The sequence below is a fragment of the Phyllobates terribilis genome, unplaced genomic scaffold (genome assembly GCF_046119375.1).
Source record: "Phyllobates terribilis strain yellow unplaced genomic scaffold, ASM4611937v1 Scaffold_5__5_contigs__length_657084704, whole genome shotgun sequence".
Taxonomy (NCBI): Eukaryota; Metazoa; Chordata; class Amphibia; order Anura; family Dendrobatidae; genus Phyllobates; species Phyllobates terribilis.
Genome location: NW_027362765.1, coordinates 379,958,941 through 379,982,126, shown reverse-complemented (window position 1 = coordinate 379,982,126; position 23,186 = coordinate 379,958,941). Strand labels below are relative to the sequence as shown.

At 46.6% G+C, this 23,186-nt stretch overlaps 1 protein-coding gene across 2 annotated transcripts; it reads left to right on the top strand.

The window, feature by feature from the left end:
- The first annotated feature begins 3,134 nt into the window (after positions 1-3,134).
- On the top strand, positions 3,135-10,440 carry MRPL51 (mitochondrial ribosomal protein L51). 2 transcript variants are annotated; one of them, XM_073681304.1, is made up of 4 exons: positions 3,135-3,218; positions 7,253-7,325; positions 9,175-9,285; positions 10,200-10,440. In XM_073681304.1, exons 2-4 carry the CDS (start codon positions 7,253-7,255, stop codon positions 10,394-10,396), a joined length of 381 nt encoding a protein of 126 aa, XP_073537405.1. In that variant the 5' UTR covers positions 3,135-3,218; the 3' UTR covers positions 10,397-10,440. The 2 variants fall into 2 exon arrangements, with proteins under 2 accessions (XP_073537405.1, XP_073537406.1); XM_073681305.1 differs by having other exon boundaries at positions 3,211-3,268.
- The last annotated feature ends 12,746 nt before the right edge of the window (positions 10,441-23,186 follow it).

Sequence of the window (23,186 nt, the reverse complement as noted above, 5' to 3'; positions counted from 1 at the left end):
AAAATCTGGTGAAAGGTTCTCACTTAGTCACTTTTCTTTTTTTGTGATTTTTTTTCTTTGCCCCAATTCTTCTAACTGGCGCAGGCTCTTCTTTATTTTTGTCTTTAAACTTTTTCCACCTTTTTAGCACAAAATAATAAAAAAAATTATGCTTTTTGCAAAATGTGGCATAAAAATTGCTGATGTTAATAAATTCACTGCAGGGGATGACTGGAGTAAGTTTGAGTAAATAATTTTGCAACTTTTTAAGCTGCATATGATAAATCAGGCAAAAAACATGTGAAAAGCCTAAGGCTGTGTTCACACGTGGTGTTTTTGGTGCATTTTTTATGCAAATTTTCAGCTGTGTTTCACAGTAACAGCAAAGTCTATGAGATTTCAGAAATCTCATGCACACAGCTTGTTTGTTTTTCCTGTTTAGTCAAAGAGCTGTGTTTTTGCAAAATGCAGCATGTCACTTTTTTCAGCGTTTTTCACTTATTGAAAGCAATGGGTAGTGCAAAAACGCAGCAACAAAACACAGGTATCAGGTTTTGTCGTATTTGTGCCAAAACCTGAGGAAGGTGAATTAGGTTATTTTTTTTGTCACTAAACTTTATGGCTATGTGCCCACGATGCAGAAATGCTCCGGATTTTTCCTGAGCGTTTCTGCATCTCCCTGGCAGAAAAAAACGCATGCGGATTGTACATGCGGATTGTACATTCGTTTTTCCTGCCAGGGACATGCGGATGTGAAGCGTTCTTCACTTGCATTTCCGCATGCGGGTTGACAAGCGCTTTCCAAGCGATTTTAGCATCACTTGGAAAAGTACTTGTCAACTTGGTCACACTATATAAATCCATGCAACCAGCATGCATTTATATAGTGTGACCCTAAAGAATGGTTAACAAGAAAAAAATAAATCTATACTTACGTTCTGATGGCCCCCAGTGTCTTGCTTCGCTCCGTCCTGGCTGCCAGCAGATCGCGATGGACTGAAGGACCTGCCGACGTCAGCATCGCGTGACCCGTCACATGACTATGACGTCAGCGCAGGTCAGAGCAGCGGGGGCCGCCAGAAGGTAAATATAACATATATTTTTTATTTTATTCTTTTTTTCACAGGTTCTATGGTACCCGGGTCTGGATGAGAGTCTCCTGTCCTCTAGACCTGGGTACCATCCGCACATTAGAACGCATGGAATGTGCATCTACATATACAGTGATGTGGAATCCATGCGTTCCAATGCAAGTCAATGGCGGCGAAAACCCAGCGCTTCCGCAAAATAATTGGTAATGCTGCGTTTTTTTCCGCAATGATAATCCGCAGCGGAAATTTCCGCAGCATGTGCACAGCACATGCGGATTATCATTGGGGACCATGGCAGGCCTTCTACCATGCTTTTTTAAGCATTTCTGCAGCGTTTTTGCCGCTGCGGAAACGCTTAAAAAACGCATTGTGGGCACACAGCCTGTCAGCATGCACAGGAAACAAATGAACACTGACAAAACCACAGTAAAAACTGCACAAAAACACAGAAAAAAATGCAGCAAAAATCAAGGAAAACCTGCTGTTATGGAGACCCTCTTTGTTTTAAGGAGAACTTTGGAATAGACAGCAAAGGGTCTTCACATTGCCAGTGAGATTCAAATTAAGATACTTCATTGATGAAGAAGAGAGACAGAATACATGTGACATATATTGTCAGCAGGTAGAGTCTTCCTCGTGTGGCAGCAAAGACTCGCCATATTTATTAGCTAGACAGAACAGAACTTCATTGTTACAGAAAACCGAAATAGACTTATTAGTAACAAATTTCCCTTGGCTCAGCGTAAACCTTCTTGTCAAGGACTTTTCAGGAAACAAGTATCTTAGTCAGACATTCCACAATGTAAAATTAGAAAACACTCAAGCAGACTTCATACATAGCAAAAATATAAATAGTTTTTATCTAAATTAATAATGATATCTAGATATTAAAAAAAATTAACCACAACACTGCTTTTTTGAGTGAGAAACTCAACTGTGAAGAGAACAGGTTTTGGTGCAGAAAAAAAACGTACCAAAAATGTCACGTGTGAACATAGCCTAAACCCCTTTCACAATGGCAAACTACATAAAAAGGGGACGTTAAAAAAAGGCACAAATGGAAAGATGAATATAATAATAGTGCAAAACAAAAACCAGGCGCAAAACTCACAAAATTTGTGGAAAAAAGGTGCAAAAACAATGATGAACCCGGCCTGGAGTCTGTACGGTGCAGAGTTATGGCACCACAGGCAATCCATAGGGTCTATTATAAGGGGGTCTCCACTACTTGGGAACCCCCTATATGAGCCAGAGAAGAGAGCAGCTCTGTTCTGGTGGACGGTGATACCTTCAATTACAGGAGGGACCACACATCTGAATAGGAGCAGACACTGCTGGGGACATACCTGGCAGACCCCCCTCTATTCCCTCACCTTGCCATTGAGTGGGTGCAGGGGTCTGGAGCTAAGGTTCAAATCCATTATTTGGGCTAAAAAAAATTACAGAGCTAAGTAAAAAAAAAGGTAAAAGTTTAAATGTGTATATATATATATTAATACAAATAATTTGCTCCGCCCCTTTTCTCCCCATTTAAAAATAATAATTAAAAAAATATATTTGGCATTAAAGTCCGATCTACGAATATATAAAATGAATTAACCCATAAGGTGAAGTCTGAAGAAAAAAAAAAGAGATAATCCCCCAAATCGTCGCTTTCTTTGGTCACTGCCCCTCCCCCCCAAGGAAAAAAATGTGATCAAAACTTTATAAGTGCCCCAAAATGATACAAAAGCACAAGCCCTGACACAGCACAGCTCCACCGGCTGAAAAATATAAACAGACGAGGCATAAAATGATTTTTTAAATTATTTTTCAAATTTCAGCCTCTGATGGGACTAAAAAAAAAAGTTTTGCCCTATTTTATTTTTATGTTATTTTACATAGATTCTTAGTTGAAGGTGTTAACCATTCTCCTTACTAATCCGTGACTACCACACGCCGCCTGCAGTGACTCCTCCCCATCACATGACTGGAGGGGCGTGGGATGGTGACGTCACTCAGCGCCGCTCCTATCCCTGACCAGAGCGATTGGCCAATCAGCAGCAGGAGGTGTGGTTAGTAAGGTTTCTGCAGCCGTAACTGTGACGTCATTACAACTCCTCGCTGGCGGATGGGCGTGGTTTATAAGTCCTGCTGCATCTTGGGAAGGTAAGATGGCGGCTCCCATGAGCTGCGAGTGACCCTTTTGATAGGCGGAGGTAGCTGCGGGCTGTCAGGGCGGTGCGGGGACGTTTCTGGGACTGGGTGTGAAGCTTCTGTCCTCTCTTATAGGATATTCTGTTCTTTTATTGTTATTATTACACATTTCACCGGTTCTGCAGTAATTGTGGGACTACAACTCCCAGCACGAACGAACAGCCAGCGAGGAGTTGTAGCTCCACAGTCTGCAGCCTATTGTGTAATATTGATAATAAATTTGAAAATGAAGCAATTTAAAACTCTGCTGCTGTTCTGTGTCTGCAGCTCCTGTGCAGATCTATGCGTCTCCATGGTTACAGACTACAAACAGGCCCTGTGTGGTCTGACACCGCAGTGTCTTGTCAGGCAATGTTCACGCTGAGTTTTTTTTTTTTGGAGCAAGTTCGCTCCAAAAAAAAAAATCACAAAAAAAAATAAAAGTTTGAAAGATTTTTTCCTATTAATTTCTATTATAAAACCACTTTTTTCTTTTGTTCAGTTTTTGAGCTTTTTTTTCCCTCTGATGAAAATTGCTCCAAACAAAGCAAAGTCCAATCAAAGGCTGCGAAAAATAAATCCCTTCCAAAAATGCTAAAAACGTAAAAAAAAAAAAAAAAACCCTCCCCATAGATGAGCGTTTCCTGGAGAAGTTTCCACTAGAAAACTCAGTTTTTTGACCACATGAAAAAGAAATCACCATCTGCCCAAAGAAAATTATTGGGATTTTTGTTGCTCATCTGCTTCAAAATACTCCTCAAAAAACTCCCATATAAGAATCGCCTCACACCCTTCTACTTCTGGATGAACCACAGATGGCAGTGAGTGGCCCCGGTGCAGGAGTAGGGTAAATTCTCAGGGGTCAGATTGGCAGATTCTGCCCAGAATAGACAGGTAAATCCACCAGGAAGCAAAATTTTTTTTTCTTCAGTTTTTCCACTGCAGTTTTATGTTGAACTGAAATAAAAACAAAACCCTCATATATCAGTATATTGACCTGCTGAGGCTTCGCTGCTCCTCGGCCTGTGCTTCTGGCTCCTGTGATGACACATGGGACCGCTGTAGTGAAGCCTGTGATTGGCTGATGGAACGTCTACAGAGGGGTCAGTAAACAGATACTGGTGGGAGGCTGGGAAAATCTCTGCACGTGAGCGTCAGAAGATGAGAATGACTGAAATATATATATATTATTTTTTTAGGCTACATAATGTTCGATTCTGGTCTGTCACCATGGAAACACATTTGTTTTCCTTTTTAGTTGTTTGCAGGGTTGCTTTAAAATATTTTGCATTGGGATAATTGTAAACTAGATGCTAAAATCTACATACACAAGAAGTCCCTGAGAATGAGACTCTGCAGCCCCTTCCTAAATGGAGTGGAAGTGCTACTGCTCAGGCTCCACTCCATTTATTGTCTAAGGGACTGATGTAAAAAGCTGAGCGCTGTACTTGAAAATGAATAAAGCGCCAGCTGAGCATTTGCTTAATTCAAGATGGGTCTCCAGAGTCCAATTCTTGAGTTTCCAGAGCTCCGCTCATGGGATCTCCTAGGGTTCCACGGTCAGGCCATCAAATTCAGATAGTGGATAACTGGCTGATCGCTAAGTTGTTTTTTTTAAAATTATATATACACTGCTCAAAAAAATAAAGGGAAGACTTAAACAACAGAATATAACTCCAAGTAAATCAAACTTCTGTGAAATCAAACTGTCCACTTAGGAAGCAACACTGATTGACCATCAATTTCACATGCTGTTGTGCAAATGGAATAGACAATAGATGGAAATTATTGGCAATTATCAAGACCCACTCAATAAAGGAGTGGTTCTGCAGGTGGGGACCACAGACCACATCTCAGTACCAATGCTTTCTGGCTGATGTTTTGGTCACTTTTGAATTTTGGTTGTGCTTTCACACTCGTGGTAGCATGAGACGGACTCTACAACCCACAGAAGTTGCTCAGGTAGTGCAGCTCATGCAGGATGGCACATCAATGCGAGCTGTGGCAAGGAGGCTTTCTGTCTGTCAGCGTAGTGTCCAGAGGCTGGAGGCGCTACCAGGAGACAGGCCAGTACACCAGGAGACGTGGAGGGGGCCATAGGAGGGCAACAACCCAGCAGCAGGACCGCTACCTCCGCCTTTGTGCAGGGAGGAACAGGAGGAGCACTGCCAGAGCCCTGCAAAATGACCTCCAGCAGGCCACAAATGTGCATGTGTCTGCACAAACTGTTAGAAACCAACTCCATGAGGTTGGTATGAGGACCCGACGTCCACAGATGGGGGTTGCGCTCACAGCCCAACACCGTGCAGGACGCTTGCATTTGCCACTGAACACCAGGATTAGCAAAGTTGCCACTGGCGCCGTGTGCTCTTCACAGATGAAAGCAGGTTCACACTGAGCACATGTGACAGAGTCTGGAGACGCTGTGGAGAGCGATCTGCCTGCAACATCCTTCAGCATGACCGGTTTGGCAGTGGGTCAGTAATGGTGTGGGGTGACATTTCTTTGGAGGGCCGCACAGCCCTCCATGTGCTCGCCAGAGGTAGCCTGACTGCCATTAGGTACCGAGATGAGATCCTTAGACCCCTTGTGAGACCATATGCTGGTGCGGTTGGCCCTGGGTTTCTCCTAATGCAGGACAATGCCAGACCTCATGTGGCTGGAGTGTGTCAGCAGTTCCTGCAAGATGAAGGCATTGAAGCTATGGACAGGCCCGCCCGTTTCCCAGACCTGAATCCGATTGAGCACATCTGGGACATCATGTCTTGCTCCATCCACCAACTTCACGTTGCACCACAGACTGTCCAGGAGTTGGCGGATGCTTTAGTCCAGGTCTGGGAGGAGATCCCACAGGAGACCATCCGCAACCTCATCAGGAGCATGCCCAGGCGTTGTAGAGAGGTCATACAGGCACATGGAGGCCACACACAATACTGAGCCTCATTTTGACTTGTTTTAAGGACATTACATCAAAGTTGGATCAGCCTGTAGTGAGTTTTTCCACTTTAATTTTGGGGGTGACTCCAAATCCAGGCCTCTATTGGTTAATAAATTTGATTTCCATTGATGATTTTTGTGTGATTTTGTTGTCAGCCCATTCAACTTTGTACAGAACAAAGTATTCAATGAGAATATTTCATTCATTCAGATCTAGGAGGTGTTATTTCAGTGTTCCCTTTATTTTTTTGAGCAGTGTATATACACATTCCAATGAACTGTCATGCTATTTGTCCCGTAAGCTGCCTGCTTAAAAAACACCAGCATTGCCATCTTTTAATCATCTTGGGCTCCCCCTACCCTTAAAAAAGGACTAAAAGCATTAAAAAAAAATGTGTACGGACCCCAAAATGATGGCAATTAAAATTACAACTGTTTTCGTAAAAGAGCGAGCTCTCACACAGCAGCATTGATGGAAAAGTAAAGTGTTATGGGTCTCAGAAAATGGTGACACAAATCAATTTTTTTTATTTTATAACCAGTTAAGCAAAGCTCTGTGAATTTAATAAAACCATAATCGAACTGATATTTAAAAAAAAAAAAAAAAAAAAATGGGATTAGGTTATTTGTACCTGATAGTCAACGCTTTAAACACAAAACCTAAAAATCAGTAGTGGAATTGCTGCCCTGAAAAGAACTGTTTTTTTTTTCTTTTTCCTTACTTTGCTACAATAGTTTATGGTAAGTTGAGTGGTGTCATTACAAGCCCTCGTATGGTTATGAAGATTAAAGAACAAAAACACGAAGGAAGTCGTTGGTCTTTTTTCCCCCGTGTCCGTACAAATGAAGCGTAATCATCATATAATGAAAAATTGTACAGCTTTGCCGACACACTTATTGCTGTTGATTTTTTTTTATTTTTGCACTTTGTTTTTTACTTGCTTGGTTTTCGTGTCTTATGATTGATCTTCAAGGTTTTGTTTGGTGACTTAGAGGAGGGAGGTAAATTTTTTTTTCTCTTGCATTCTGCTGTCTCGTCAGATCTCACAATCATTCGTTTGTCATTACAGATGTGGGCTGTGACGCGGCTGCTCTGGGGCGGCGGCCCCCTGGTGTCCCAGTCGTCCCGCTCATTTTCTTTAGGTAAGTTTTTCAGAAAGCAATATGGCGGAATAAGGTGAAAGTATACAGAGATATTATCACTTTCTCATCAGTGGGGCCGCAGCGTGAGTGAGTTCTGCTGTGAATGAAAATGCTGCTGCGACTCCACTCCCTTCATTTTCAGGATTGTCGAGGGTCCTGGAAGTCAGACCCTCCTTTACTAATCATTTTATGGCATATCCTGTCAATATGCCATAACGTTATCAGAAGGGAACACCCTTTCAACAACAGCATAATGTGTGCAGCCACATCTCCTTTTATTCACATTGTATGTGGCCCCCACCAGCCAGTCGGGTTTAACCCCTTCCCAGCATTTGACATACAGGTACGTCACGTCAGGTGCCAATGTATAGAGTGGATTCGGACACTGGGCCTCCTCAGTATATGGCAGGTACAGGCTTTATCCGTCGTGATCAGAGCTAACTCAGATCACCGCTGTTTGACCCCTTAGATCAGGGGTCTCAAACTCAGCTGGGCATATGAGCCTCACACGGAAAATCATTTAATTTGGAGGGCCACATTATTTGCATGACAAAGTGACGTTTTTAGTGATACCATTTTATTTTCTATACACCTTTTGAACTGGTCCTCATCTTGCAGACATGGTCTCCCCTCCAGGTCCCCCATCTTGCAGACATGGTCTCCCATCCAGGTCCCCCATCTTGCAGACATGGTCCCCCATATTGCAGACATGGTCTCCCCTCCAGGTCCCCCATATTGCAGACATGGTCTCCCCTCCAGGTCCCCCATATTGCAGACATGGTCCCCCATATTGCAGACATGGTCCCCCATATTGCAGACATGGTCGTCACTGCCATGCGCAGATGTCAGTTGCTGGCCTCTGATAGGCCGGCGGCTGACACTGGTATTGCTGTGCAGAGAGCCGGTCTCTGCGCAGCAATACTCTGCATTACAGCGCTGATGTCGGTGGCTGCTGGAGAGAGCCGCGATCGTTACGGGGTCCGTGCCTGCGGGCCGCAAGAAGCAGCCGGAGGAGCCGCGTGTTTGAGACCCCTGCCTTAGATCCTGTGGTCAATAGTCACGTGGTCCCTAAGTTGTTTTCACTCCACTTCCCCTGAAAAATTGAGAAAAAAAAGCTTTCAAAAAGTTATATATGAACCAAAATGGTAGCGATAAAAAAATGAATGCTCAATCCACATAAAACAAGTCCTAACACAGCTCCATCAATGGAAAAAAAATATGGGTCTCAGATTATTGTGACATAAATCAAATTTTACATTTTTTTAGTGTTTGTTTATTTGAGTAGCAAAATCTAAAAAAACATTTTATACGTCTAGGATTAGTGTAATCTTACTGATCCCCAGAATGAAGCTAAACTGTTCCATCAATGTGGGCACCAGGTCTCCCGGCACTCTCGTGACATTGGCATATGACATGAGTGCTGCAGCCAGTCGGCGGATGCTAATTGCCTGCAGTTCTCCAAGTGTCCTCTAAGGGAAGTGTGAGCTAAGCAGCCCATTAGCAGCTACTGATTGGCTGCAGCAGTCATGTGACTTAACAATGTCGCAAGTCCCGCGAGACCCAACATCGCTGGAGCTGTTGGGGGTTGAGTATAAGGTTTTTTTTTGTTTTGTTTTACTTGGGGGACTACAGCATTTAAGGAGGGGTTGTCCAAGCAGGATCAGTAGAATGGGGGTCCGCTGTCCCCTATTTGCAGGTTGTGGTGGTCTGTGTCAGCTGCATACAACAGTAGACCAAATAGAGTCGCAGCAATCAGATATTCATGGATTTTATTATCCGGCCGATGTAAGATTTTTTTATAAGAATGTGTGTGACCAGATGTAACCTTTCTTTCTCCACTGTCTTGTAGGGAGCCGCAGTCTCGCTCTGAATCGGAGCGGTTTGCCGCCGCCAAAGGTTGTAGATCGCTGGAATCAAAAGAGAGCGCAGTTCGGGGTTTATGATAATATCGGGATTCTGGGTAAGTCAAGGATACGCCGTCTCCAAAATGTAGAGATGAGCGAATCTGAACTGTAAAGTTCGGGGTTTGTACTGAACACCTATTGTCTGGTGCCGAACTCCGAACACGGATTAAAGTTTGGGTTCCCATTGATTTCTATGGGGTTCGGGTACCCGACCTGAACTTTGGGCTAAAGTTTGCTCGAATCCGACAAACCTGAACATCCACGGGGGAAAAACTGAGGGTACTGCAGGAACGCGCTTCTAGGAATAGAGACGCATCCCTGCAGCTTTCTCCATTCTCTTCCATAGGAGTTCTGAAATTTGGCAAAAAAGAAGCGCGCCAAGTAATTACTAGAATTCCTATAGAAATGAGTAGAAACAGTTGTACAGGCACTTAAATGGAATACCCCTTTAAGTGAATTGCTTTGCAATACCAGCTACAGCCAGTGGGCACAAGTGGCGCTGTCTTTAAAAAGGAAAACGTTTTTGTTTTTTTTTGTAAAGGAGTCCTGCACTATAAAGCCGTGATATTTCTCTGGCTGCCGCTGGGATCGGCCTCAGGTCTTTATGCTGCTCCTGAGAATCTCTCATTTTATTTCTAGAAGGGCAAATATGTAGAGAACTTAACAAGGTTTTATCTCATCGATCTGAAGAATCGGGCGTGTGTGCACACAGTCTCACGCAATCCGAGAGACAAACTGCAGCCGCATCTCCCTCCTCCCTGTTCACAGAAGGCAGGAACCACATGTAGCATACATTGTATCGCTTTATATATTTACTATTACAAAATTACTGAATTACTAAGTAACACATCTGAGAGGATGAGAAGAAATGAGAAAGGGAAAAAAAAATGGTGAAGCAGAGGGGAGCCAGAAATGAAAACTAAGCGTCTCAAAGATCAGATCTGCTGATATTTTATTATATAAATTCCAGGTGATTTTAAAGCGCACCCCAAACATCTGATTGTCGGCCCTTCTTGGCTGCGGGGCTGGCGGGGGAACGAGCTGCAGAGGTGCATCAGGAAGAAGATGATGATCGGAAGTCGGATGTTCTTTGAGGAGAGACATCAACTTAACAAAAGGATCAACTTCTTGTACAGAAGGTTCAACCGCTATGGGAAACACCGCTGACCCCGTAGTCTGCTGCCGACACAATAAATTATATTTCTTCTGTAGTTATTGGTTTGTCACTTTGCACCATGAAAAGGAACAGAAAACAATGTGCCGCGCTCCTGTAGCGTCGTGTACCGCTCTGCCTCTAGGGACTAAGTCAGGAGTGGGAAACCTCCGGCCTGCGGGCAGATTCCCAGGTACCGCAGTGCTGAAGCCGGCGGCCATGTATTGCCAGGCGTGGGCCCTTTAATTGCTGAGACTGTGAGTAAGTACACGCAGCGTTTAGTACAGAACTATGCGGCGCATGCACTGAATTTCTTGACGTACCTTGGAGTCGGCACACTCTATGCTCCACGATCCAGTCTCACCAACAATCACAGCGACAGCGCCAGCCCCTCCTATGATGCCTATGTGCCCCACAGACTCTCCCATGATGCCTATGTGCCCACAGCTCCTCCCATGATGTCTCTATGCCCCCCAATGATGGCTAGATGCCCCCCACAGACCCTCCCGCGATGGCTAGATGCCCCCCACAGACCCTCCCGCGATGGCTAGATGCCCCCCACAGACCCTCCCGCGATGGCTAGATGCCTCCATAATCTCCTGTGTTCAGAACTAGGTGCTGCAAGTTCTTCTCAAAGTTCATCACAAAGAGTCTGCGCTCCAGACCAACACAAACCAGGAAAAGCAGTTGTGAGTAGTAACATCCTCATTACCACCCAACATCACAGCCGCCCCGAAGAGCAGCTGCTCCAGCCGTCTCATTAGGGGGGAGATAATGGTTTGACCAAATCTAGCAGGAGAAATTTCAAATTGATAATTTTTTTTACGGCTGGTGAATGATAAATATCCAAATGGCCCCCGGCAGAAAAAAGGTTCCCACCTTGGGGCTCACATCGTCCTCGCCATTAAGGTTTGTGCCTTCCTGGCTTCAGGTCCTGAGTTTGAGTACTGGCACAAAAAAGGCAGAGATATATATATATATTTATACTTGTTAGGGAAGAGCATGGTCCTTTCTAAGACAAGACTGTCAGGTCGGCTCCCCCTGCAAACTGTTCTGCTCAGGAGCAGCGGAGAGCTTTTATACGTAAGGCTCTGTTCACATCAGAATCTTACATCAAATATATTCATTGAGATTGTGACATATGGGGTGACATGTCGCCATCTCGCCCCAGTGATACCAAAGTGTAATGCATTTTGCCATGGACAATTCTATAGCAGTGTACAAATATCAGCTTTACTGGCTGCAGACAGGATCATATCATGTATATAGGGAGCTCCCCCTAGTGGTGACTGCAGACAGAATCTTATGTATCTCTGTATACAGGGAGCTCCCCCTAGTGGTGGCTACAGACAGAATCTTATCATGTATCTCTGTATACAGGGAGCTCCCCCTAGTGGTGACTGCAGACAGGATCTTATGTATCTCTATACAGGGAGCTCCCCCTAGTGGTGGCTACAGACAGAATCTTATCATGTATCTCTGTATACAGGGAGCTCCCCCTAGTGGTGACTGCAGACAGGATCTTATCATGTATCTCTATATACAGGGAGCTCCCCCTAGTGGTGGCTGCAGACAGGATCTTATCATGTAGCTGTGTATACAGGGAGCTCCCCCTAGTGGTGGCTGCAGACAGATCTTATGTAGCTGTGTATACAGGGAGCTCCCCCTAGTGGTGGCTGCAGACAGGATCTTATCATGTATCTCTATATACAGGGAGCTCCCCCTAGTGGTGGCTGCAGACAGGATCTTATCATGTAGCTGTGTATACAGGGAGCTCCCCCTAGTGGTGGCTGCAGACAGGATCTTATCATGTATCTCTGTATACAGGGAGCTCCCCTAGTGGTGGCTGCAGACAGGATCTCATCCTGTATCTCTATACAGGGAGCTCCCCCTAGTGGTGGCTACAGACAGGATCTGATCATGTATCTGCATACAGGGAGCTCCCCCTAGTGGTGGCTGCAGACAGAATCTTATGTATCTCTGTATACAGGGAGCTCCCCCTAGTGGTGGCTACAGACAGGATCTTATCATGTATCTCTGTATACAGGGAGCTCCCCCTAGTGGTGGGTACAGACAGAATCTTATGTATCTCTGTATACAGGCAGCTCCTCCTTGTGGTGGCTGCAGACAGGATCTTATCCTGTATCTCTGTATACAGGGAGCTCCCCCTAGTGGTGGCTACAGACAGGATCTCATCATGTATCTCCGCATACAGGGAGCTCCCCCTAGTGGTGGCTGCAGACAGAATCTTATATATCTCTGTATACAGGGAGCTCCCCCTAGTGGTGGCTACAGACAGGATCTCATCATGTATCTCTGCATACAGGGAGCTTCCCCTAGTGGGGGCTGCAGACAGAATCTTATCATGTATCTCTGTATACAGGGAGCTCCCCCTGGTGGTGGCTACAAACAGGATATTATCATGTATCTCTGTATACAGGGAGCTCCCCCTAGTGGTAGCTACAGACAGGATATTATCATGTATCTCTGTATACAGGGAGCTCCCCCTAGTGGTGGGTACGGACCGAATCTTATGTATCTCTGTATACAGGAAGCTCCCCCTTGTGGTGGATGCAGAGAGGATCTTATCCTGTATCTCTGTATACAGGGAGCTCCCCATAGTGGTGGCTGCAGACAGAATCTCATCATGTATCTCTGTATACAGGGAGCTCCCCCTAGTGGTGACTGCAGACAGGATCTCATCATGTATCTCTGTATACAGGGAGCTTCCCCTAGTGGTGGCTACAGACTGGATCTTGTGTATCTCTATACAGGGAGCTCACCCTAGTGGTGGGTACAGACAGGATCTTATCATTTATCTCTGTATACAGGGAGCTCCCCCTAGTGGTGACTGCAGACAGGATCTTATCATGCTTCTGTGTATACAGGGAGCTCCCCCTAGTGGCGACTGCAGACAGGATCTTATCATGTATCTCTGTATACAGGGAGCTCCCCTAGTGGTGGCTGGAGACAGGATCTAATCCTGTATCTCTGTATACAGGGAGCTCCCTCTAGTGGTGGCTACAGACAGAAGCTTATCCTGTATCTCTGTATACAGTGAGCTCCTCCTTTTGGTAACTGCAGACAGGATCTCATCATGTATCTCTGTATACAGGGAGCTTCCCCTAGTGGTGGCTACAGACAGGATCTCATCATGTATCTCTGCATACAGGGAGCTCCCCCTAGTGGTGGCTGCAGACAGGATCTTATCATGTATCTCTGTATACAGGGAGCTTCCCCTAGTGGGGTTTGCAGACAGAATCTTATCAGGTATCTCTGTATACAGGGAGCGCCCCCTAGTGGTGGCTACAAACAGGATCTTATCATGTATCTCTGTATACAGGGAGCTCCCCCTAGTGGTGGCTGCAGACATAATCTTATCATGTATCTCTGTATACAGGGAGCTCCACCTAGTGGTGACTGCAGACAGGATCTCATCATGTATCTCTGTATACAGGGAGCTTCCCCTAGTGGTGGCTACAGACTGGATCTTGTGTATCTCTATACAGGGAGCTCCCCCTAGTGGTGGGTACAGACAGGATCTTATCATTTATCTCTGTATACAGGGAGCTCCCCCTAGTGGTGACTGCAGACAGGATCTTATCATGTATCTCTGTATACAGGGAGCTCCACCTAGTGGTGACTGCAGGCAGGATCTTATCATGTATCTCTGTATACAGGGAGCTCCCCCTAGTGGTGACTGCAGACAGGATCTTATCATTTATCTCTGTATACAGGGAGCTCCCCCTATTGGTGACTGCAGACAGGATCTTATCATGTATCTCTGTATACAGGGAGCTCCCCTAGTGGCGACTGCAGACAGGATCTTATCATGTATCTCTGTATACAGGGAGCTCCCCTAGTGGTGGCTGGAGACAGGATCTTATCATGTATCTCTGTATACAGGGAGCTCCCCCTAGTGGTGGCTACAGACAGAAGCTTATCCTGTATCTCTGTATACAGGGAGCTCCCCCTAGTGCTGGGTACAGACAGAATCTTATCATGTATCTCTGTATACAGGGAGCTTCCCCTAGTGGTGGCTACAGACAGGATCTCATCATGTATCTCTGTATACAGGGAGCTCCCCCTAGTGGTGGCTGCAGACAGAATCTAATCCTGTATCTCTGTATACAGGGAGCTCCCCCTGGTGGTGGCTACAAACAGGATATTATCACGTATCTCTGTATACAGGGAGCTCCCCCTAGTGGTGGCTGCAGACAGAATCTCATCATGTATCTCTGTATACAGGGAGCTCCCCCTAGTGGTAGCTACAGACAGGATATTATCATGTATCTCTGTATACAGGGAGCTCCCCCTAGTGGTGGGTACAGACCGAATCTTATGTATCTCTGTATACAGGAAGCTCCCCCTTGTGGTGGATGCAGAGAGGATCTTATCCTGTATCTCTGTATACAGGGAGCTCCCCATAGTGGTGGCTGCAGACAGAATCTCATCATGTATCTCTGTATACAGGGAGCTCCCCCTAGTGGTGACTGCAGACAGGATCTCATCATGTATCTCTGTATACAGGGAGCTTCCCCTAGTGGTGGCTACAGACTGGATCTTGTGTATCTCTATACAGGGAGCTCCCCCTAGTGGTGGGTACAGACAGTATCTTATTTATCTCTGTATACAGGGAGCTCCCCCTAGTGGCGACTGCAGACAGGATCTTATCATGTATCTCTGTATACAGGGAGCTCCCCTAGTGGTGGCTGGAGACAGGATCTTATCATGTATCTCTGTATACAGGGAGCTCCCCCTAGTGGTGACTACAGACAGGATCTAATCCTGTATCTCTGTATACAGGGAGCTCCCTCTAGTGGTGGCTACAGACAGAAGCTTATCCTGTATCTCTGTATACAGGGAGCTCCCCCTAGTGCTGGGTACAGACACAATCTTATCATGTATCTCTGTATACAGGGAGCTCCCCCTAGTGCTGGGTACAGACACAATCTTATCCTGTATCTCTGTATACAGTGAGCTCCTCCTTTTGTTAACTGCAGACAGGATCTCATCATGTATCTCTGTATACAGGGAGCTTTCCCTAGTGATGGCTACAGACAGGATCTCATCATGTATCTCTGCATACAGGGAGCTTCCCCTAGTGGTGGCTGCAGACAGAATCTTATCATGTATCTCTGTATACAGGGAGCGCCCCCTAGTGGTGGCTACAAACAGGATCTTATCATGTATCTCTGTATGCAGGAAGCTCCCCCTAGTGGTGGCTGCAGACAGAATCTTATCATGTATCTCTGTATACAGGGAGCTCCCCCTAGTGGTGGCTACAGACTGGATCTTGTGTATCTCTATACAGGGAGCTCACCCTAGTGGTGGGTACAGACAGGATCTTATCATTTATCTCTGTATACAGGGAGCTCCCCCTAGTGGTGACTGCAGACAGGATCTTATCATGCTTCTCTGTATACAGGGAGCTCCCCCTAGTGGCGACTGCAGACAGGATCTTATCATGTATCTCTGTATACAGGGAGCTCCCCTAGTGGTGGCTGGAGACAGGATCTTATCATGTATCTCTGTATACAGGGAGCTCCCCCTAGTGGTGACTACAGACAGGATCTAATCCTGTATCTCTGTATACAGGGAGCTCCCTCTAGTGGTGGCTACAGACAGAAGCTTATCCTGTATCTCTGTATACAGTGAGCTCCTCCTTTTGGTAACTGCAGACAGGATCTCATCATGTATCTCTGTATACAGGGAGCTTCCCCTAGTGGTGGCTACAGACAGGATCTCATCATGTATCTCTGCATACAGGGAGCTTCCCCTAGTGGGGGCTGCAGACAGAATCTTATCAGGTATCTCTGTATACAGGGAGCGCCCCCTAGTGGTGGCTACAAACAGGATCTTATCATGTATCTCTGTATACAGGGAGCTCCCCCTAGTGGTGGCTGAAGACATAATCTTATCATGTATCTCTGTATACAGGGAGCTCCACCTAGTGGTGACTGCAGACAGGATCTCATCATGTATCTCTGTATACAGGGAGCTTCCCCTAGTGGTGGCTACAGACTGGATCTTGTGTATCTCTATACAGGGAGCTCCCCCTAGTGGTGGGTACAGACAGGATCTTATCATTTATCTCTGTATACAGGGAGCTCCACCTAGTGGTGACTGCAGACAGGATCTTATCATGTATCTCTGTATACAGGGAGCTCCCCCTAGTGGTGACTGCAGACAGGATCTTATCTTGTATCTCTGTATACAGGGAGCTCCCCCTAGTGGTGACTGCAGACAGGATCTTATCATTTATCTCTGTATACAGGGAGCTCCCCCTATTGGTGACTGCAGACAGGATCTTATCATGTATCTCTGTATACAGGGAGCTCCCCCTAGTGGCGACTGCAGACAGGATCTTATCATGTATCTCTGTATACAGGGAGCTCCCCCTAGTGGTGGCTGGAGACAGGATCTTATCATGTATCTCTGTATACAGGGAGCTCCCCCTAGTGGTGACTACAGACAGAAGCTTATCCTGTATCTCTGTATACAGGGAGCTCCCCCTAGTGCTGGGTACAGACAGAATCTTATCATGTATCTCTGTATACAGGGAGCTTCCCCTAGTGGTGGCTACAGACAGGATCTCATCATGTATCTCTGTATACAGGGAGCTCCCCCTAGTGGTGGCTGCAGACAGAATCTAATCCTGTATCTCTGTATACAGGGAGCTCCCCCTGGTGGTGGCTACAAACAGGATATTATCACGTATCTCTGTATACAGGGAGCTCCCCCTAGTGGTGGCTGCAGACAGAATCTCATCATGTATCTCTGTATACAGGGAGCTCCCCCTAGTGGTAGCTACAGACAGGATATTATCATGTATCTCTGTATACAGGGAGCTCCCCCTAGTGGTGGGTACAGACCGAATCTTATGTATCTCTGTATACAGGAAGCTCCCCCTTGTGGTGGATGCAGAGAGGATCTTATCCTGTATCTCTGTATACAGGGAGCTCCCCATAGTGGTGGCTGCAGACAGAATCTCATCATGTATCTCTGTGTACAGGGAGCTCCCCCTAGTGGTGGCTGCAGACAGAATCTTATCATGTATCTCTGTATACAGGGAGCTCCACCTAGTGGTGACTGCAGACAGGATCTTATGTATCTCTGTATACAGGGAGCTCCCCCTAGTGGTGGCTGCAGACATAATCTTATCATGTATCTCTGTATACAGGGAGCTCCACCTAGTGGTGACTGCAGACAGGATCTCATCATGTATCTCTGTATACAGGGAGCTTCCCCTAGTGGTGGCTACAGACTGGATCTTGTGTATCTCTATACAGGGAGCTCCCCCTAGTGGTGGGTACAGACAGGATCTTATCATGTATCTCTGTATACAGGGAGCTCCCCATAGTGGTGGCTGCAGACAGAATCTCATCATTTATCTCTGTATACAGAGAGCTCCCCCTAGTGGTGACTGCAGACAGGATCTTATCATGTATCTCTGTATACAGGGAGCTCCACCTAGTGGTGACTGCAGACAGGATCTTATCATGTATCTCTGTATACAGGGAGCTCCCCCTAGTGGTGACTGCAGACAGGATCTTATCATTTATCTCTGTATACAGGGAGCTCCCCCTATTGGTGACTGCAGACAGGATCTTATCATGTATCTCTGTATACAGGGAGCTCCCCCTAGTGGCAACTGCAGACAGGATCTTATCATGTATCTCTGTATACAGGGAGCTCCCCCTAGTGGTGGCTACAGACAGAAGCTTATCCTGTATCTCTGTATACAGGGAGCTCCCCCTAGTGCTGGGTACAGACAGAATCTTATCATGTATCTCTGTATACAGGGAGCTTCCCCTAGTGGTGGCTACAGACAGGATCTCATCATGTATCTCTGCATACAGGGAGCTTCCACTAGTGGGGGCTGCAGACAGAATCTTATCATGTATCTCTGTATACAGGGAGCTCCCCCTAGTGGTGGCTGCAGACAGAATCTAATCCTGTATCTCTGTATACAGGGAGCTCCCCCTGGTGGTGGCTACAAACAGGATATTATCACGTATCTCTGTATACAGGGAGCTCCCCCTAGTGGTGGCTGCAGACAGAATCTCATCATGTATCTCTGTATACAGGGAGCTCCCCCTAGTGGTGGCTACAGACTGGATCTTGTGTATCTCTATACAGGGAGCTCCCCCTAGTGGTGACTGCAGACAGGATCTTATCATGCTTCTCTGTATACAGGGAGCTCCCCCTAGTGGCGACTGCAGACAGGATCTTATCATGTATCTCTGTATACAGGGAGCTCCCCTAGTGGTGGCTGGAGACAGGATCTTATCATGTATCTCTGTATACAGGGAGCTCCCCCTATTGGTGACTACAGACAGGATCTAATCCTGTATCTCTGTATACAGGGAGCTCCCTCTAGTGGTGGCTACAGACAGAAGCTTATCATGTATCTCTGTATACAGTGAGCTCCTCCTTTTGGTAACTGCAGACAGGATCTCATCATGTATCTCTGTATACAGGGAGCTTCCCCTAGTGGTGGCTACAGACAGGATCTCATCATGTATCTCTGCATACAGGGAGCTTCCCCTAGTGGGGGCTGCAGACAGAATCTTATCAGGTATCTCTGTATACAGGGAGCGCCCCCTAGTGGTGGCTACAAACAGGATCTTATCATGTATCTCTGTATACAGGGAGCTCCCCCTAGTGGTGGCTGCAGACATAATCTTATCATGTATCTCTGTATACAGGGAGCTCCACCTAGTAGTGACTGCAGACAGGATCTCATCATGTATCTCTGTATACAGGGAGCTTCCCCTAGTGGTGGCTACAGACTGGATCTTGTGTATCTCTATACAGGGAGCTCCCCCTAGTGGTGGGTACAGACAGGATCTTATCATTTATCTCTGTATACAGGGAGCTCCCCCTAGTGGTGACTGCAGACAGGATCTTATCATGTATCTCTGTATACAGGGAGCTCCCCCTAGTGGTGACTGCAGACAGGATCTTATCATGTATCTCTGTATACAGGGAGCTCCCCCTAGTGGTGACTGCAGACAGGATCTTATCATTTATCTCTGTATACAGGGAGCTCCCCCTATTGGTGACTGCAGACAGGATCTTATCATGTATCTCTGTATACAGGGAGCTCCCCCTAGTGGCGACTGCAGACAGGATCTTATCATGTATCTCTGTATACAGGGAGCTCCCCTAGTGGTGGCTGGAGACAGGATCTTATCATGTATCTCTGTATACAGAGAGCTCCCCCTAGTGGTGGCTACAGACAGAAGCTTATCCTGTATCTCTGTATACAGGGAGCTCCCCCTAGTGCTGGGTACAGACAGAATCTTATCATGTATCTCTGTATACAGGGAGCTTCCCCTAGTGGTGGCTACAGACAGGATCTCATCATGTATCTCTGCATACAGGGAGCTTCCCCTAGTGGTGGCTGCAGACAGAATCTCATCATGTATCTCTGTATACAGGGAGCTCCCCCTAGTGGTAGCTACAGACAGGATATTATCATGTATCTCTGTATACAGGGAGCTCCCCCTAGTGGTGGCTGCAGACAGAATCTAATCCTGTATCTCTGTATACAGGGAGCTCCCCCTGGTGGTGGCTACAAACAGGATATTATCACGTATCTCTGTATACAGGGAGCTCCCCCTAGTGGTGGCTGCAGACAGAATCTCATCATGTATCTCTGTATACAGGGAGCTCCCCCTAGTGGTAGCTACAGACAGGATATTATCATGTATCTCTGTATACAGGGAGCTCCCCCTAGTGGTGGCTGCAGACAGAATCTTATCATGTATCTCTGTATACAGGGAGCTCCCCCTAGTGGTGGCTACAGACTGGATCTTGTGTATCTCTATACAGGGAGCTCCCCCTAGTGGTGACTGCAGACAGGATCTTATCATGCTTCTGTGTATACAGGGAGCTCCCCCTAGTGGCGACTGCAGACAGGATCTTATCATGTATCTCTGTATACAGGGAGCTCCCCTAGTGGTGGCTGGAGACAGGATCTTATCATGTATCTCTGTATACAGGGAGCTCCCCCTAGTGGTGACTACAGACAGGATCTAATCCTGTATCTCTGTATACAGGGAGCTCCCTCTAGTGGTGGCTACAGACAGAAGCTTATCATGTATCTCTGTATACAGTGAGCTCCTCCTTTTGGTAACTGCAGACAGGATCTCATCATGTATCTCTGTATACAGGGAGCTTCCCCTAGTGGTGGCTACAGACAGGATCTCATCATGTATCTCTGCATACAGGGAGCTTCCCCTAGTGGGGGCTGCAGACAGAATCTTATCAGGTATCTCTGTATACAGGGAGCGCCCCTTAGTGGTGGCTACAAACAGGATCTTATCATGTATCTCTGTATACAGGGAGCTCCCCCTAGTGGTGGCTGCAGACATAATCTTATCATGTATCTCTGTATACAGGGAGCTCCACCTAGTAGTGACTGCAGACAGGATCTCATCATGTATCTCTGTATACAGGGAGCTTCCCCTAGTGGTGGCTACAGACTGGATCTTGTGTATCTCTATACAGGGAGCTCCCCCTAGTGGTGGGTACAGACAGGATCTTATCATTTATCTCTGTATACAGGGAGCTCCCCCTAGTGGTGACTGCAGACAGGATCTTATCATGTATCTCTGTATACAGGGAGCTCCCCCTAGTGGTGACTGCAGACAGGATCTTATCATGTATCTCTGTATACAGGGAGCTCCCCCTAGTGGTGACTGCAGACAGGATCTTATCATTTATCTCTGTATACAGGGAGCTCCCCCTATTGGTGACTGCAGACAGGATCTTATCATGTATCTCTGTATACAGGGAGCTCCCCCTAGTGGCGACTGCAGACAGGATCTTATCATGTATCTCTGTATACAGGGAGCTCCCCTAGTGGTGGCTGGAGACAGGATCTTATCATGTATCTCTGTATACAGAGAGCTCCCCCTAGTGGTGGCTACAGACAGAAGCTTATCCTGTATCTCTGTATACAGGGAGCTCCCCCTAGTGCTGGGTACAGACAGAATCTTATCATGTATCTCTGTATACAGGGAGCTTCCCCTAGTGGTGGCTACAGACAGGATCTCATCATGTATCTCTGCATACAGGGAGCTTCCCCTAGTGGGGGCTGCAGACAGAATCTTATCATGTATCTCTGTATACAGGGAGCTCCCCCTAGTGGTGGCTGCAGACAGAATCTAATCCTGTATCTCTGTATACAGGGAGCTCCCCCTGGTGGTGGCTACAAACAGGATATTATCACGTATCTCTGTATACAGGGAGCTCCCCCTAGTGGTGGCTGCAGACAGAATCTCATCATGTATCTCTGTATACAGGGAGCTCCCCCTAGTGGTAGCTACAGACAGGATATTATCATGTATCTCTGTATACAGGGAGCTCCCCCTAGTGGTGGGTACAGACCGAATCTTATGTATCTCTGTATACAGGAAGCTCCCCCTTGTGGTGGATGCAGAGAGGATCTTATCCTGTATCTCTGTATACAGGGAGCTCCCCATAGTGGTGGCTGCAGACAGAATCTCATCATGTATCTCTGTATACAGGGAGCTCCCCCTAGTGGTGACTGCAGACAGGATCTCATCATGTATCTCTGTATACAGGGAGCTCCCCCTAGTGGTGGGTACAGACAGGATCTTATCATTTATCTCTGTATACAGGGAGCTCCCCCTAGTGGTGACTGCAGACAGGATCTTATCATGCTTCTCTGTATACAGGGAGCTCCCCCTAGTGGCGACTGCAGACAGGATCTTATCATGTATCTCTGTATACAGGGAGCTCCCCTAGTGGTGGCTGGAGACAGGATCTTATCATGTATCTCTGTATACAGGGAGCTCCCCCTAGTGGTGACTACAGACAGGATCTAATCCTGTATCTCTGTATACAGGGAGCTCCCTCTAGTGGTGGCTACAGACAGAAGCTTATCCTGTATCTCTGTATACAGGGAGCTCCCCCTAGTGCTGGGTACAGACAGAATCTTATCATGTATCTCTGTATACAGTGAGCTCCTCCTTTTGGTAACTGCAGACAGGATCTCATCATGTATCTCTGTATACAGGGAGCTTCCCCTAGTGGTGGCTACAGACAGGATCTCATCATGTATCTCTGCATACAGGGAGCTTCCCCTAGTAGGGGCTGCAGACAGAATCTTATCAGGTATCTCTGTATACAGGGAGCGCCCCCTAGTGGTGGCTACAAACAGGATCTTATCATATATCTCTGTATGCAGGGAGCTCCCCCTAGTGGTGGCTGCAGACAGAATCTTATCATGTATCTCTGTATACAGGGAGCTCCACCTAGTGGTGACTGCAGACAGGATCTTATGTATCTCTGTATACAGGGAGCTCCCCCTAGTGGTGGCTGCAGACATAATCTTATCATGTATCTCTGTATACAGGGAGCTCCACCTAGTGGTGACTGCAGACAGGATCTCATCATGTATCTCTGTATACAGGGAGCTTCCCCTAGTGGTGGCTACAGACTGAATCTTGTGTATCTCTATACAGGGAGCTCCCCCTAGTGGTGGGTACAGACAGGATCTTATCATTTATGTCTGTATACAGGGAGCTCCCCCTATTGGTGACTGCAGACAGGATCTTATCATGTATCTCTGTATACAGGGAGCTCCCCCTAGTGGCGACTGCAGACAGGATCTTATCATGTATCTCTGTATACAGGGAGCTCCCCTAGTGGTGGCTGGAGACAGGATCTTATCATGTATCTCTGTATACAGGGAGCTCCCCCTAGTGGTGGCTACAGACAGAAGCTTATCCTGTATCTCTGTATACAGGGAGCTCCCCCTAGTGCTGG